This window comes from Phyllostomus hastatus, unplaced genomic scaffold (genome assembly GCF_019186645.2).
Source record: "Phyllostomus hastatus isolate PE091 unplaced genomic scaffold, TTU_PhHast_1.1 phas_scaffold_501, whole genome shotgun sequence".
NCBI classification, from domain to species: domain Eukaryota; kingdom Metazoa; phylum Chordata; class Mammalia; order Chiroptera; family Phyllostomidae; genus Phyllostomus; species Phyllostomus hastatus.
The window spans coordinates 1171595-1187990 of NW_025334033.1; the positions used below are offsets into that span (position 1 = coordinate 1171595).

At 40.2% G+C, this 16396-nt stretch overlaps 1 protein-coding gene across 2 annotated transcripts; it reads left to right on the forward strand.

Moving 5' to 3' along the window:
• The first annotated feature begins 360 nt into the window (after window positions 1-360).
• Window positions 361-15697, forward strand: TTC5 (tetratricopeptide repeat domain 5). 2 transcript variants are annotated; one of them, XM_045822884.1, is made up of 10 exons: window positions 361-437; window positions 3930-4062; window positions 4931-5142; window positions 5483-5633; window positions 6869-6960; window positions 10049-10105; window positions 10626-10772; window positions 11081-11295; window positions 12346-12490; window positions 15101-15697. In XM_045822884.1, the coding sequence occupies exons 1-10, from the start codon at window positions 387-389 to the stop codon at window positions 15218-15220; spliced, it is 1323 nt and encodes a 440-aa protein (XP_045678840.1). In that variant the 5' UTR covers window positions 361-386; the 3' UTR covers window positions 15221-15697. The 2 variants fall into 2 exon arrangements, with proteins under 2 accessions (XP_045678840.1, XP_045678841.1); XM_045822885.1 differs by having other exon boundaries at window positions 12363-12490.
• Window positions 15698-16396: the final 699 nt, after the last annotated feature.

The window sequence follows — 16396 nt, forward strand, 5'->3', positions numbered from 1 at the left end:
GTACTACATTTCCTTCAAATTTTAAACTTGTAGCACAGGCATCCACTGTCTTAAGCTGTCTTCTTTTGGGGGAATATTATAATCCTGATATAAGTAAGTAGGGAAATATGAGACAAAAATATACATACAATTGAACTGAGAACATCTTGTTTCCAGGATTTGGGAAATAAACATCTTTATGAACTCAAATTATTATAGAGCATCTCCTTTGATCTTTAGTCACTGGGTTGAGCTGGTTTGGAGCAATACCCTTTCACGGAAACCAGCTTTACTCAGGTGCAGGTAAGCCTCCGGCGCCCTAGATGTCGCTGTAGCTCCATGATGAGGGTAGGGATGAGACTCTCTGGTTATGAAGTTGGGGGCGGAGTAGCGAGAGTGGCCGGGAAATGATGGCTGATGAAGAGGAAGACGTCGAGCGGATCTTGCTAAAATTGCAGGTGGGGGCCATAGGTTAAAGCCTGTGTGTTCTTTTGTTATCGGGGAGAAGCAGGGAACCCACTTTATGCAGTATCTGCGAGTTCCTTGGCACCTGAGGGACCCTGCGTTTGTCCGTGCGGTTACTATAACAACTTCAGAAGGTGCAGCTGCAGCCTGCCCCGGCAGCCTCCCCGGCAGGGGCGCAGCCCCTCAGTGTGTTGGGACCTCCTGCTGCGGACCTGACCTAATTTCAGCCCTGTATGCTGGAGGATTTGTTGTTCCTAACTTTACTCCTGCACATTCTTATGAAGTTCTTCCCCTTCGATTCACCCATAACAAATTGCATACACATGTTTATGGCAGATCTCCAGAAGCTGTTACTACAGGTTGTTTTGATACCCGCAAAGGCCGTTTCTTCTTTACTCCTGCTTTTAAATTGGCAACAGTCACAGTAATGGCTTGCACCGCATGTGTCCTAGTTATTCCCTTTAGGACTTAACAGTTTTTAAAAATTAATTAGTTAATTGATTGATTTGCATACTGAGCATCCCAGTTTGGGGTCTGATGCAGGGGAGACCAGATTCCACCCATTCCACAGTTGACTGCCGTTTTGGCTAGGACTAGTGTTTTGTACAATGTAGGTAGGAGCTAACTCCTTGGCTCGGCTCTTTATCTTTCTTTTAATGACACAAGATTTTTCTTAAATCTCAGAAACTCAGTTCTTTGTTTTCTAAGACAGCCTGAAATTTAAACATTAGACCTGGGACAGACTTGTAACTTCTTAAGACTTTTAATGCAGAAGTTAAACATTAATGAGACTTTGTTGTTTTTTTGAGCAGATTAAAATAACACTTTTTAGAATGTAAGCTTTATTTCACTTCCAGTAGACTTGGATTAACTTAATTATTTTTCTAGTGTGACTGGCTGAAATATAGCAATATTAGTGTGTATATATTTATATATGTGTATTAGTGTGTGTGTGTATATGTATATACACACTAATAATATTTCACATATATATGAAAACCTGAAAATGTATACTAAATAGTGGTTATCCCTGAGGTGGTTGGGGGTGGTGAGGTTTTTTTTTTTTAATTTGTAATTTTACATGTACCTACTTAAATTTAACTATATATCTATATAGTATCTATAGATATATAGCCATGAGACAAAAGTTACTAAAATCTTCATTCCAGCAAAACAACAAAACCAAGCAGTGTCTTGTATGTTTGCTTTAACAAATACAACAAGAAAATAAACAATAAGACCCTCTCTAAAATTCCTAATTTGCATCTATGCTCATTGTAGGGAAAAAGAAAGTGGTTATAATTTTTGCTGAGAATGGTGTTTTCCTGGGCTCACTTGTGGTAGATGCACTAAGCAGCTAGGTAGAGGATGCTTGGAGTATCTCAGAGTGGGTGGGAAGGTGCAGGAATGGAATAGAGAAGGAGAGGATAGTGATGTTGCTATCCATGGGAATGGTGGCAAGCTGTGATTTCATTCTTATAGACATCTTAGGGTACAAGTGATGTATGAAAGTATATTTCTCAAAGTGTATTTTATAGATCATTTTTATTACAGTCATCTAGAGTGCCCGTTAAAGTGCAGGATTTTGAGTTTTGCTAAAACTACTAAAATGAGAATCTCTGCAGGCCAGGTCCTGGAAATACACACAATAAAATTTGAAAAGCACTACTGCATAGGGTGCTAATCCATTCTCTTCATTTTGGGTAGGGTTTCAAATCAAATGTAGGACATAAATATTTGGTAGGGACAGGGATGATTCATTAATTCATTCAGTTAACATATTTAATGAAAGCCTGTCATGGCCTAAGTCCTGTTGTAGTGCTCAGGTACAACGAAACAGATTAAGTCCCTCCCATCATGGAGTTTACATTCCAGTGGTGGTGACAGATTATAGACAGTTAACGATAGGCCACAGGATTTCAAATGATAAGTACTGTGAAGAAAAATAGGAGCATGATTTAACAGTGGACACAGGAGAAAGGGGTCCTTTAGTTTGGGTAGTCAGGGAAAGCCTCTCTGAGATGTTGATATATGAACTGAGATCTAAATGATGATGACGAATGTGCCCTGCAAAGATCTGGGGAAAGAATGTCCAGGCACAGGGAGCAGCATGTGTAAAGACCCAAAGCAGGATTGAGCTTGGTGGATTTGAGGAACTGAATAAAAGCCCATGCAGCTTGAGTTTTGTAGGAGGGAGAGTGGTAAAAAGTGAAGTTTGTGGCAGGGTGAGTAGTGGGAGGTCAGGTCATACAATATTCTCAGCCATAGCAGGGAGGTAGATTTTATTCTATCTTCTGTCTACAGCGGGAAACTATATGAAGGTTTGTGATATGAAATGCATTTTTATAGGGTTAACTCTTACTACAGTGAGGACAATGGGAGAGAGTAGAAGAAGAATGACCAGGTAAGAAGAAGTTATTGCATTAGTCCAGGCAAGTAATGATTATGGTTTAGACCAGGATGGTCACAGTGGGATGGAAACAGGTAGACGGATTTAGGATGTGCTGTAGAGGTAGTTAAGACTTGATGGAATAGTATTACCATATTTTTCCATGTATAATAAGCACTTTTTTGCCCAAATTTCTTAGGGAAAAATAAGGATACGCATTATGCATGGGTATAATGAACACATACCATGGGTATGATAATGGGTATAATAATCCCGTGTGTAATGGGCACAAAAATGTGGGTGCACATTATACATGGCAAAATACGGTATATATTTCTGTTACAGGAATATTTCCTGAAATATATAAATCTAATTTCAGGAAAGACTAGATAATGGGAAACCTTTGGTGTCACAGGGAGACCCAGAGAGAGAAGTATTTAAGAGAGAACATTTACTTGGAAAGAATGTAAGGGAGCCAGAAGGCGACTTGACAAAAACAAAGCAAAACAAATTAAAAACACAAATACTTAACAAAACAAAATCCTGCAAAAATACCAAGGTTATCAAGCTTAAATTGGTCTGTCATGGGGAACAAACCACTCTCGTGTGTTTATCAAGGTCACAGAGGTCATGTATTTACAGATGGTAGCATAGGAAGTATCAGGGGTAAGATTGTTTTTGTTAGAAGTCCAGTTTTAAGGTAAATTTAAAACTTTTATACTTTGGGAACCAGTATCAGATAGGATTAACATAATAACTTTTATCTTACCTCAAGTTGCAAAGTGTTTCCCACTTTTTGACTGTGGTATGTGAATTGCTTAGCTATATTAGAAGCCCTGCTGGGTTTGGGAGGGAGAGAACTATCATCATGGTGCAGAGACTCTCATGGGACAATGGGAGAGTGGGCCTGGGATACTGGCTATTGTCCCTTATGATCTGTGGCATTTTGATAGAACTGTCTATCTGCCTCTTGTGTTATTCCTAGTTGAGATAGAGAATCAATATTTTTAGGCAAAGATCTGGTATAGCTAGCCAGTCTCAGATTTTCTTGTCTGGTGTTCTGTCCACATAATGGTACCATCCTTATGCTTCCTAGGAACTGGTGGATCAGCTCTATTCATTTCGAGAGTGCTATTTCGAGACACACAGTGTCGAGGATGCTGGGAGGAAGCAACAGGATGTGCGGGAGGAGATGGAGAAGACCCTGCAGCAGATGAAGGAAGTAGTGGGTACGAGTTCCAACGGAGCGTGCAACCCCCTGCCCATCACTGAAATGTGATAGCTTTTCTCTCTCTGTATCCTCTTTTGTCCCCTTTGTGGCTGCTATAGCACAGTACAACAGAGTATTTCTTCTCAGGACCCCTCTGCAGGATGGCAGCCTGTCAGTCCTCTAAACAGTTTTTCTAAAGTTTGAGTATAGCAAATGCCATGAGATAAAAGAGCATACTTGTTGCTTGAACTATTACAATGATCATCTTAAGTGACCTTTCTGCCTCTAATTTCTTTTATTTCCAAATCAACTTATTTAATGACTGTGGCCATTATCTTCCTTAATCATTACTTCAAGCATTTAATTTTATCCTTTTGTCTGCCTTTTTGCTCAAGTATCGTCAAAGATTGCTACTGTTGAGTGGTTACAGTACAAACCCCTTAACCTAGTATTCAGGTCTCCATTTTCTGTGGATCATGCATTCTCCCATGAACATGCCACATGTTTTCTGCCTTCATCTTTGTTTACATCATTTTCCTACTTGGAGGGTCTTGTCTTTTTTTCTTTTGTGCTTTTTAAAGCCCATTCATGGCTAGATGCATATGGTCTCTTTCACTGTTCTAATTTTCTATGTATGCTTTGTCTTCTCCACTAGATTGTAAGCCCCTTAAAGGTAGGGGTAATGCTTTCTTTGTTACCCCATTTCTTAACATAGTTCTCTGCCTATGGTAGGCTTTCAATAAGTGGTTTGGCCATAAAGATTTTCCTCAAGTATTTCATTTCTAGATCTGACAGGGGTTTTTTTTGTGAGAAAAAAGTGTCCTGGTCTTATCGGGAAGACTGCCTGGGTTATTTCACTTTCCTGTATCTTTTCCCCATTCTCCTAGGTTCTGTTCAGGGCAAGGCCCAGGTTCTGATGCTGACTGGAAAGGCACTGAATGTGACTCCTGACTATAGTCCTAAGGCTGAGGAGCTTCTGTCAAAAGCTGTGAAGCTGGAGCCCAAGCTGGTGGAAGCCTGGAACCAGCTGGGGGAGGTGTACTGGAAGAAAGGGGATGTTGCAGCTGCCCATACCTGCTTCTCAGGAGCCCTCACCCATGTGAGCTTCCCACTATCCCCTTTGGGATATGAATATCACGGTAGCTCTGTGTTGGGACTAGGTGAAAAGAATCAGAAGGGAAGAAGGGTGGGGAACAGAACTGAATGAGGAAAACAAGGTCAGGGACTGAGGAAGGAAGATGATAGGATCGGGTTCAGGGGCAATGAAAAGTGAAGAAAAGTTAGCCACCGAGTTGGTGCTTGTAGATGTGGGTTTAAGATACACATGGCAGTAAGAACTAAAGTGATAATTGGATTTAGAAGAAGGTGGGGATAGAATAGATCTAGAAAGGGGAACTTGAACCAGCAAGGTTGAGTATATATGTCTTTTCCATTTGCAGTGCAAGAACAAAGTCTCCCTTCAGAATCTGTCAATGGTGCTTCGCCAGCTGCGGACTGACTCTGGCGATGAGCATTCCCGCCATGTCATGGACAGTGTTCGGCAGGCTAAGTTGGCTGTGCAGATGGATATCCATGATGGCCGCTCCTGGTGTGAGTGCTCTCAAAAATCTCTAATCCATTCTTAGAGCTCATTTAATGACTATGGCCATTATCTTTTTAGCTACACACCAGAGTCATCTGGAGCCCAACTAGAGTCTGCCTCTAAAGCCAGGCATTTTTTTAAGATTTTTACGTATTTATTTTTAGGGAAGGGAAGGAGAAAAGGGGAAAGAAACACCACTATGAGAAACATTGATCTATTGCCTCTTCTATGTGCCCCAACTGGGGACCAAACACACAACCCAGGCATGTGCTCTGACCAGGAATGAAACCTGCAACTTTTTTCTTTGTGAGGTGACACCCAACCGACTGAGCCACACTGGTCAGGGCAAGGCATCTTTGTTTTGAAGAAGCCCAAAAGGTATTTTGTTGAACCACTGTTCTAGGAACTCTTGGGTCTTTTCATCCAGGAGAGGAGGCTTATGTTCCACACAAGCAAGGTAGGGCTTTTGTGTATAGTCTGTTCAGCTTTCTCCTTCAGGTCCATGGTTGCCTCTTTATCCCAGTGGAATGTGCCGTGCACTGAATATAGTGTCATTACTAGTTTGTGTCAGGCCTTCTAATAGACTTTTCAGGGTGACCAGAACAGGTCATTTCTTGAACTTGGGCCCTGAGATAATCCACCGCTACTTCGGTTTTTTCTCCTCTCGTAGGTGGGACAGGATGGCTAGAGTGGAGTGGAGTTGGTTAGTTCCCTTCTTTATGGTTAGGTCCTGGTTTACTAGTTCCCTGAGGGCGGTCTTGTTCACTTTTGTTAAGAACAGAGTGCCTGAGCATATTTCAGAATGTTCCTATTTTTAATCCTTCTGCTGGAATAACAAGGGAATTTTTTTCTCTTCGATATTTGCTGTGGGGATCTGGTTGATCTTCTGGAGGTTGATCTCATAATATTGTGGGGGCCTCCTTATGACTGGGACTCCTGCAGTTTTTAACTCTCAGACTTGTCCATGCTGAGCCTCTAGTAATTCATCAATTACAGTTCAGGTTTTCATGCCCCAGCACTGTTTCCTGTGGCAGCTAGTGCGTTTCTGTTCTGAGAAGCTGTATTTTTACCTGCCTGTCCCTCCAGTTTTGGGGGCAGTGGTTTGCCCACTGTCGTCCCCTCTGTAACTGATCCAAGAAGAATTGTGATTTTTCTAGTCACTTCTGCTCTTTACTTATTAGGATGGCATGGTGACTTCCAGGCTCCTTATGTGCATAATGTAAACCCTGTGTTTCTCTTTTAGATATTCTGGGGAATGCTTACCTTTCTCTGTACTTCAATACTGGCCAGAACCCTAAGATCTCCCAGCAAGCCCTCAGTGCCTATGCCCAAGCAGTAAGTATTTATGGTCGCCCTGGCCAGATGAGTAGAGGCAACAACAGAAGCAGGATTGCCATTCCGTCTTCCTTGTGGCTCTTGAGCAAGCAGGATGGTAGTGTTTGCTGGCGTCTAATGTGTGTGGTTTTGCAAAGCTATGTCTACAGAGGTAACTTACTTCTTATCACTCGAGTATTAGCAACCCCTTGCAGTGCGGTGCCTCAGTGCTAGATAGCAACTTGAGCTGTGTAGATTCTGTTACAGGCACGTATCCGAATCACAGAGCCTGTGCCAACATGTTCATCTTTTTAAATGGGAAAAAGTCTGTACTAAGTAATGCTTATTAATATTTGTGTGCATATTTTAAAAGAAATGAAAACTAATACTTATAAATTAGGTGCTATCCCCAGATTAATCATTACATACTATGGCTCTGGATTTCCCACAGGCTAGAATAGAAAATAGCATATAACTCATTCTGCATCACTTTCTAGGAATTATTTCACTGGACCTCAAGCTTTGCTTAGGTTTTCAGGCCATTTTTGTGTCAGTAACCACTTGCATGGGGTTCCTTCAGGCCGTGAGTGCCTGGTTACTCATTATTAAAAGATTTTCATTGGCCTTCTGAGCACTTTTTATTTAGGCTTTATATTCACCTTCCTTCGTTTGCTTTCTTGCTTCTCTTGACACAGAATTGCTTTTTAACTTACTTTTATTCATTTTGCTCTGTGTGGCAGAATAAAGAATGTAGTTACCTTATATTCATATTTGCAGGTTAGGAACTGTCCTTTTTTCAGTCAGGGAGCTTATAGGCAGAGGGATTATATTTTACTCTAATTTCTTAATTTGATTAGTGTTTATACTTTAAAGAATAGTATGTTGTACTTCCTTTAAAATTTTGTATTTGGCTTCTAAAATTTAACCCTGAATTTCTTCACCCAAACTTGCATTTTAAAACATATTTGAGCCAAGCATTTAAACAGTATTCGTTCATGTCGTTTGTGTTTTTGCTGTGTGCCAAACAATAAATAGAGTTTAAAAAAATAAAACAAACATAAGCTATAAACGTCACCAGCGGTTTCTTCATAGCACATTGGTCCGCACTATCATGTGGATTCTGGCCACCTCTTTAAATTAGAGAATCGGAACTGGGCTTTCCATGTGTGTGTTAAGGGGGCTTGCGTGTACAGACATGATTCTGCCTGTGTGGAGCTGGGCTCCAGAGGAAAAGCATTAAGTCAGCATTATTTCTGTTCTTTTTCCTTTCTTTTAAAAAATTTTTTTAATTGTGCTTGTGCCATTACCATTTAAGCTTTACCCCTTATACCCTTCCTCCCCCCACCTCCACTGCAGTCACCACACCGTTGTCCATGTCCATGAGTCCTTTTTCCTTTTAGCTCAATCCCTCCACCCCCTAGATCCCCCAACACCTGTCATGCTGCTATCTATGAGTCTTTCTCTGTTTTGCTTGTTAATTCCGTTTTTTTCATTAGATTCCACATATAAGTGAAACCATATGGTATTTGTCTTTCTCTGACTGGCTTATTTCACTTAACATAACATTCTCCAGGTCCATTCATGCTGTCGCAAAGGGGATAATTTTCTTCTCTTTTATGACCGAGTAGTGTTTCATTATGTAAATGTCCCATAGTTATTTTATTCACTCATCTAGTGATGGACACTTGGGCTGCTCCCATATCTTGGCTATTGTAAATAACGCTGCAATGAACAAAGGGGTGCATATGTTCTTTCAAAGCAGTGTTTTGGGGTTCCTTCAGATATATTCCCAGAAGTGGGATCTCTGGGTCAAGAGGCAGATCCATTTTTACTTTTTGAGGTATCTCCTTACTGCTTTCCACAGTGGTTGCACCACAGTTTGCTTTCCTACCAACAATGCGTTCACTTTTCTTTGCAACCTTGCCAACGCTTGCATGTTGATTTATAGATGGTAGCCATTCTGACAGGTGTGAAATGGTACCTCATTGCTGTTTAATTTGCATTTCTCTGATGATTAGTGACATCGAACATCTTTCCATGTGTCTATTGGCCATGTGTATATCCTCTTTAGAGAAGTGTCTGTTCAGGTCCTTTGCACATTTTTTAATTGGATTTTTTGTTTTGATGTTGAATTATGTAACTTCTTTATATATTTTGGATATTAACTCTGTATCAGATTTATTGGTGAATATGTTCTCCCATTCTGTGGTTGTTTTTTTATTTTTTTGATGGTCTCCTTTGCTGTGCAAAATCTTTTTAGTTTGATGTAGTCCCATTTGTTTATTTTTTCTTTTGTTTCCCTTGCCTGGGGAGATATATCAGATAGAATATTGCTAGGAGCAGTGTCCAAGATTCTATCGCCTATGTTTTCTTCTAGGATTTTTATGATTTAGAGTCTAATATTTAAGTCTTTAATCCATTTGGAATTTATTCTTGTGTGTGGTGTAAGAAGGCAGTATAATTTCATTTTTCTTCACATATATGTCCAATTTTCCCAATACCATTTATTGAATAAACTATCTTTATCCCATTGTATGCGCTTGCTTCCTCTGTCAAATATTAATTGACTATAAAAGTGTGGGTTTATTTTGGGGCTCTCTATTCTGTTCTATTGATCTGTGTGTCTGTTTTTATGCCAGCACCATGCTGTTTAAATTACTATGGCCTTGTAGTGTAGTTTGATATTAGGTGGAGTGATTTCTCCAACTTTGTTCTTTCTCAGTATCGCTGTTGCTATGTGGGGCCTTCTGTTGTTCCACATAAAGACATCATTTTGTCCTTAGTCTTTTGTAATGTATACACCATCATCTCCTTATTAAAATATTTTTTAAAATAAGAATGCTTTCACATATTTCTTCTCTCTTTGTACTATTGAATGGATAAAGCATAATGATATGTTGAAGTTTCATGCACATACAAAATCCTTAGCATCCTTGAGTTTTCAGGGACTGTGTAATATACCACACAAACAACTACTGTGGGCATAGGTTATGTTTTCACAAGGAAGAAGCTTGAGTGTTTTCAGGGAGAGGAGGCTTAGGACACGCTGGCCATGGCCATCCTTAAGGCTGAGACAGGATGCATTGGCGATCTTTTTGTCCCGCTGTAGGAGAAGGTTGACAGGACCGCTTCCAGCAATCCTGATCTTCATCTGAACAGGGCCACGGTAAGACCTGTCGGGGGAGGGGGGTTGTCTGCAAGTCTGATACATCTAGGTCTTAGCCTGTGAGGATAGCTGAATATTCATAGGGGCAAAGGCGGGGTACAGACTGCAAGAAAAATGTAGAGTTACTTCTAAGAAGAACTAGCTCAGTTTAACTTCAGTATCTGGTGGGGCCATTAGAGGGAGAGGAGAAGGGGTTGAGGGTGAGGGAATGTATGTGGGGGCCAGGGTGGGACAGTTTAGAAGACTTTCTGAAATTCTCATTGTAAATATAAAAGTAGAATGACCTGATATATGCAACTGAACTATTTGAGAGTTGGGAAATTAGCTTCTTTGAAATGACTCCATTTTGGGGGTTGTGATTGCCATGGCCAGGATGCTGAGGTATTTACGACCTCTTTGGGATGTTCACTGTAGGACAGGAAAAGAACTGTCCTAATCCATTGTGCCTTTACTTCCCCCCCGGCACAGTTTGTGTTAAATACACTTGTAATTGGGAGGTTTTTGGTGACTTCTTGTGCAGTTACATAAATATGAAGAGAATTATGGGGAGGCCCTGGAGGGCTTCTCTCGGGCAGCAGCACTGGACCCTGCCTGGCCAGAGCCCCGACAACGAGAGCAACAACTCCTGGAATTCCTGAATAGATTAACCAGCCTCCTTGAGAGCAAGGTAAAGATGTCTAAAGGCTGAATCCTGCTTCCTTTTTTAAAAAATTAATTAACTTTTTTCACATTTTCAAAAATTGTTCAAGAACAGTTTCCTGCCTTCTCCCCCATCCCAGCCTACCCCCCAGCCCTCCCCCCCTCCCACCTCCCCCCCACCCCCATGTGTCTTATGCTGCTGTACATCAATCAAATTAGAATAGGCTTTGGCAGTAGGGACCCTAAGAAGTGGGTAGGTGGGAGGGAAGGACTACACTCTCAAGGGGAGTGACTAGTTCCTGGCTTCTTATCTATATCTATCCCCTTCCTTTGCAGGGAAAGGTGAAGACCAAAAAGTTGCAGAGCATGCTGGGAAACTTGCGCCCAGCCCATCTAGGTCCTTGTGGTGATGGGTGCTACCAGTCAGCCTCTGGGCAGAAGGTGACCCTAGAGCTCAAGCCGCTGAGTACACTGCAGCCTGGTGTGAACAGTGGTGCAGTTGTCCTGGGGAAGGTAGTGTTCAGCCTTACCACAGAGGAGAAAGTCCCCTTGTGAGTTTCTCTTGCTGAATTTCCTCTTATCTTTTTGAACTACTGCTCTCTCTTCCTGGCCTTTCCCTGACAATTGAAGACATAATTAGTGGTCACAGATTAGTGAGTTCTGCTTCCCTTCTGTGACTGTCTCATGAGCAGGTGATGTCTAACAATTTCTGTAGATTCTGTTACCACCCATTTTTCCCTGTTTCAAAAAATATTTATGAAGCATCAGCTATATGTATTGTAGGGAGTTAAAAAAAAAGGGAGAGAGAAATGTAAAGGACTCAAGTAAAGGGTGCTTCTAGTCTAGCAGAGGAAATGAATTAGGAATAATCACTTAGAAAATTTTTAACTCTTGAAAAATTAGGGTTTTATCAGTGCCATCATTCCTTAGTCCTTCACTTACTTCCAGAAAGTTCTCTCTCCTTTGCAGCCAGTCCCTGTTCTTGTCCCCACATTGAAGATTAGTTTTCCTGTTTTGACCCAGCTATTTTTTATTCCTTTAAGATTTATTCTTTTCAAGGAAATCTTTCCTGCTTTTTGATTTGGATATTTCTCCCATGCCCAGCCTTTGCTTTACTGAATTTGGCACAAGAGAAAAGTTGGTCTAGCACCTGTCACAGTTGTATTGTATAAAGTGTTGGGTTAGCTGTCTGACTCCGGCTAGACTGTTACCTCATTCATAGCTGGATTGGTTCTCACAATGCTTGACATATAAAGTTCAGCAAAAGTTTGTGGAATTAAACAAAATTGCAAGTTATGGTTAGAGAGTTTGATGGAGGTTGTGATAGGTAAATTGACAGACCAGGAATAATGTTTCAGTTGCAGCATTTTGAGCTAGTTCATTTTTAATAATTGTTGAATGGTCTCAGTGTGTGTATGTCCTAAACAATCAAGACTCAGATGTTCATGGCAGGCAATAGTACCTGTCATAGGTTTTCAAAATGAGTTACTAAGAAAGCACTTAACTTATTTTACTGGTGTTTTAAAACCACTGTTTTTGTTCTTTCTTGCCCATTTTCCTTTTTTTTTCTCCTCTTTTCTTAATGTATTTTAACCTGGCAGTACCTTTGGCCTGGTAGATTCAGATGGACCTTGCTATGCAGTGATGGTGTACAATATGGTGCAGAGCTGGGGAGTGCTCATTGGAGACTCTGTGGCCATCCCTGAGCCCAGCCTTCGGCTTCACCGGATTCAGCACAAAGGAAAGGTGAGTGGTGGCTAGGATTCTCTCTCAACTTATAGGTGCTGGAAATAGGTGCAAGTTTATCTCTTAAAAAATATGTGAAGAAGTGCATTTATGTGTCTGTATATGGTAGCGTATATATAAACACACATATATGTAATTTTTACTAAATAGGGAAACTACTGGTAAAGAGAAGGGATGAAAAAAATGGACTTAACAGATAAGGAAATACCACATGATGTCACTTATATGTGGAATCTAAAAAAGCCGAACTTTGTAGAAAACAGAGAATAAAATGGGGGTTGGTGTGGGGTGGAGGAACTGGGGGGGCATTGTTTAAGGGTGCAGACTTACAAGTAGTAGATAAGTACGTCCCAGAGATCTAATGCACAGCACAGTGATTGATTATAGACCAAATGGTATTACAAACTTCAAAGTTGCTAAGAGACTAGATCTTAATTGTTCCCACCACAAATAGAAAGGATAATTATGTGACGTGATGAGGTGTGTGTTAGCTAAAACCAGGTGGTAATCATATTACGGTATGTGAATTATCAACATGTATACCTTACACTTACACAATGTTATAAGTCAATTATCTCAATAAAAATAAATTTAAAAAATGGACTAAAATATTGTTACTGAGATGTTATTAGTGGTCACAGTTTGATATGTATACCTCCAGTCTTTTTCCTTTTCATAAATACATATACACACATTTGTATGTATAGTTTAAATCATGAATAGAGTAGTATATGCAGACATTTGTAAACATTTTATGTATTTTTAAGGATTTTACAACATTGTTCTGAATTCGAACATTGATGAAAATTATGATATTCAGATTTCTTGGACACTTAACTGACTGCTAGACACTAAGTTTTACTTCCTGCACTGGCTCAGTTAATCCTCCTAAAAACTCTCTGAGAGTAGATATTTAACCACTTGTTAACCATTTAGGTCAGGAGTGGACAAAGTATAGCCCGTTGACCGTATCTGGCTAACTGCCTATTTTGCGTAGCCTGTAAGATAAGAATGACTTCTATACTTTTAAATCAGAAAAAGAATAATTTGTGATACATGAAAATTACAGGAAATTCAAGTGTCAGTGTTTATAAGTAAATTGTTTTGAAACAAGGTTGCATTCATTTGTTTACTGTCGTCTGTGGTTGCTTTTGCAGCAGTGTCAGAGTTGAGTGGCTCTGTGACAGAACATATGACCCACAAAGCCTAAAATACTTATTATTTCGCCCTATACAGAACAAATTTGCTGACCCCTGACCTGGCTTATTCCTATTTTTTTTTACTCTTATTAAAAGCACCACAATAGATATTTTTATATCTGCTTATATTCATCACATCCTTAATGAATTTCTGAGGTAGAATCCTAGCTCTAAAGGATATGCAGAATTCTGAGATTTTTTTCGATGCATATTGCCAGATAACTTTGTGGAAGGTTGTACCAGTTATTACCAAAAGTGGATGTGAGTAATTATTTCCTTGTAGATTTCTGCTCAACTTAGTGTAGGAACCTTTGAAATGTTATTTGCTGATTTTATATGAAAAATATAGTATCACTGTTGTTTGACTTTGGTTTCTTGATTACTGGTGAGGTTGAACATTTTATCATATGTTTATGAACTATTTATATTCGTTTTATAAATTGCCATTTTTTTATCATTTGCTTATATTACTGTTAGGATATTTTAAAAGATTGATTTATGAGAACTCTTTAATTTACCTCTTTGATGTGACTTAAATGAGCCTCTTTCACAGTCCTAGTGGGACAATACTTTTTGGATAAGACCTTTTAAAAACACCTTTTATACCTTAAAGTATATTTGAACTGATGAAGGGAGCTGATGTTTTCTGTTATGAGGAGAATGTCTAAACCACACATTCTGTTTCTTCCTCTGATATAAGGGGAGAAGTAACTTTAATTTATAGCTGGCAAGTTAATTTAGGCCCTTACAAACACTTGGGCTAAGAGTTTTGCAGAATTTAGCTGTGGTTGGTATAGCTCAGTGGATTGAGCATGGGCTGCGAACCAAAGCATTGCAGGTTCAATTCCCAGTCAGGGAACATGACTGGGTTGCAGGCCACAGCCCCCAGCAACCGCACATTGATGTTTCTCTCTCTCTCTCTTTCTCCCTCCCTTCTCTCTCTAAAAATTAAATAAATTCTAAAAAAATAAAATAATAAAAAATAAAAAATGTGAAAAGAAAATGAGAAAAAACAGCTAATTAAAAAAAAGTTTTGCAGAATTTCCCCTTGGCTGGTTGCTATGTGCATCTAGTTATAATTGTCAACCAACACTGTGAGAAGGGCAGGTTCTGTGAGAGCTGGCAGCACCCTTTTGTTAGGCAGTGCCAGGAGCTTGTCTTTTTTGAATCCGAGAATTGTCTCATAGTGACATTACGGGCACTCTATCTGCCCCAGATTTTCCTTCTGAAGATTGAAAACTTTGGGAAAAGTATATCCTCTTTCTTAGCTCAGCTTTGTTGAATGTGAGATGGAGGTAAGGCTGGTGCGGGGGAGAGGAGGAGAAAGCCACAGATGGTGTACCCCCATGTGGGAGTTGTTCCATCTTAGGGTCTATGATATGATGAACCTCTTTATGTTTGTCTTTTCTAGGACTATTCCTTTGCCAGTGTTCGTGTGGAGACTCCCCTCCTGCTGGTGGTGAATGGGAAGCCTCAGGGCTCCAGCAGCCAGGCTGCTGCTACAGTGGCCTCACGGCCACAGTGTGAATGACCTTACTTACCCTGCATGTGAATGAGGGAGTGGAGGCATGAAGATAAGCTCTAGGGCACTCGTCAGCTGGACCAGCCACATCCAGTGACTCACCTGGAATGGGGGACTGTTAGATAACGACCTTTTCTTCCTCTGCCCTGAAAGATGCTGTGTGTCTTTTCTTTCCTCTTAACAGGTTCTAGCTCTCTCCGGGGCCACATACTCCTGTTTTTCATTGCTCTTCTATGTGTTAGGCAAAGAGCATGGAACTAGTCAAAGTGTTGGGATCTTGCCATGGGACTGAGTCCCCAGGGTTCCTGTTCTCGCCTCCTTCCTGAGCCTCATGTGTATATATCATTTCAGTATTTATTGCTAAGGGAGGGGGCTTAATTTTATAATGGCTTGGTTTTTGAGCAACTTTTATTTTTATTTTTAAAATTTAGGTTTATCCCCTTCTTTGGGGCTGGAACAGAATTAAATATGTTTGGAAAATAATAATACCTTGTTGTCTGGCCTGCTTCATTCTCTCCAGGCTTGGATTCTTGGTTTTTAGGATCACTTTAGTTGATTAGAGTAGTACCCCACCGCCTTTTTCCCCTTTATACAAACTAGTTTATTTCTCATCCAGTTTGGCAGTAGGCAGCCCAGGGCAGAGTGGCAGCTCCACAAAGTTGCTGGGAACCAGCTTCCTTCCATCCCCATTCTCTCAACCCTAGGGGTGGTCGTCATCATGGTCCAAGATGTCTCTTCTAATAGTGGTGCTAGACTGAAAGACCAGAGAGAGCTAGATACTTGTTTTTGTCTTTTTTTTTAAGATGCTGGTGATAGACTTTATAATAGTTTCTTTTAATATTTGTGGGAAAATGGGAATATGTGAGAGAATAGATAACTAAATGGTGCATTATTAGATATAGATCAACTTGGAAGACTTTAACTTAATCTTGTTCAATTCTTGGTAAGTGATTTGTGTATCATTGATGGCTCATTCAGTTTATAAAGTGTAAAATGCAGAGGACTCCTCATAATGGATGACAGAATAAGCACATACCTATCTAAAGAAGGCAGAAGGGCTGAATCTAGGATAAAATTAAGTCCATTCTTTTGGTCCAAAAGCCATCTTTATGAGGTATATCTTTAACATATATCAAAAAGCACTAGAAGTTTCAGTAGATATGCTAAAGTCAGTGTGAGTAACCA

What these genes read in the sequence shown, in the direction of transcription:
- TTC5 (XM_045822884.1), top strand. Translation starts at nt 387, where the DNA reads ATGATGGCTGATGAAGAGGAAGACGTCGAGCGGATCTTGCTAAAATTG. An exon ending in GGATCTTGCTAAAATTGCAG is followed by an intron (nt 438 to 3,929) that starts GTGGGGGCCATA and finishes TATGCTTCCTAG; the next exon opens with GAACTGGTGGATCAGCTCTA. An exon ending in GCAGATGAAGGAAGTAGTGG is followed by an intron (nt 4,063 to 4,930) that starts GTACGAGTTCCA and finishes CCATTCTCCTAG; the next exon opens with GTTCTGTTCAGGGCAAGGCC.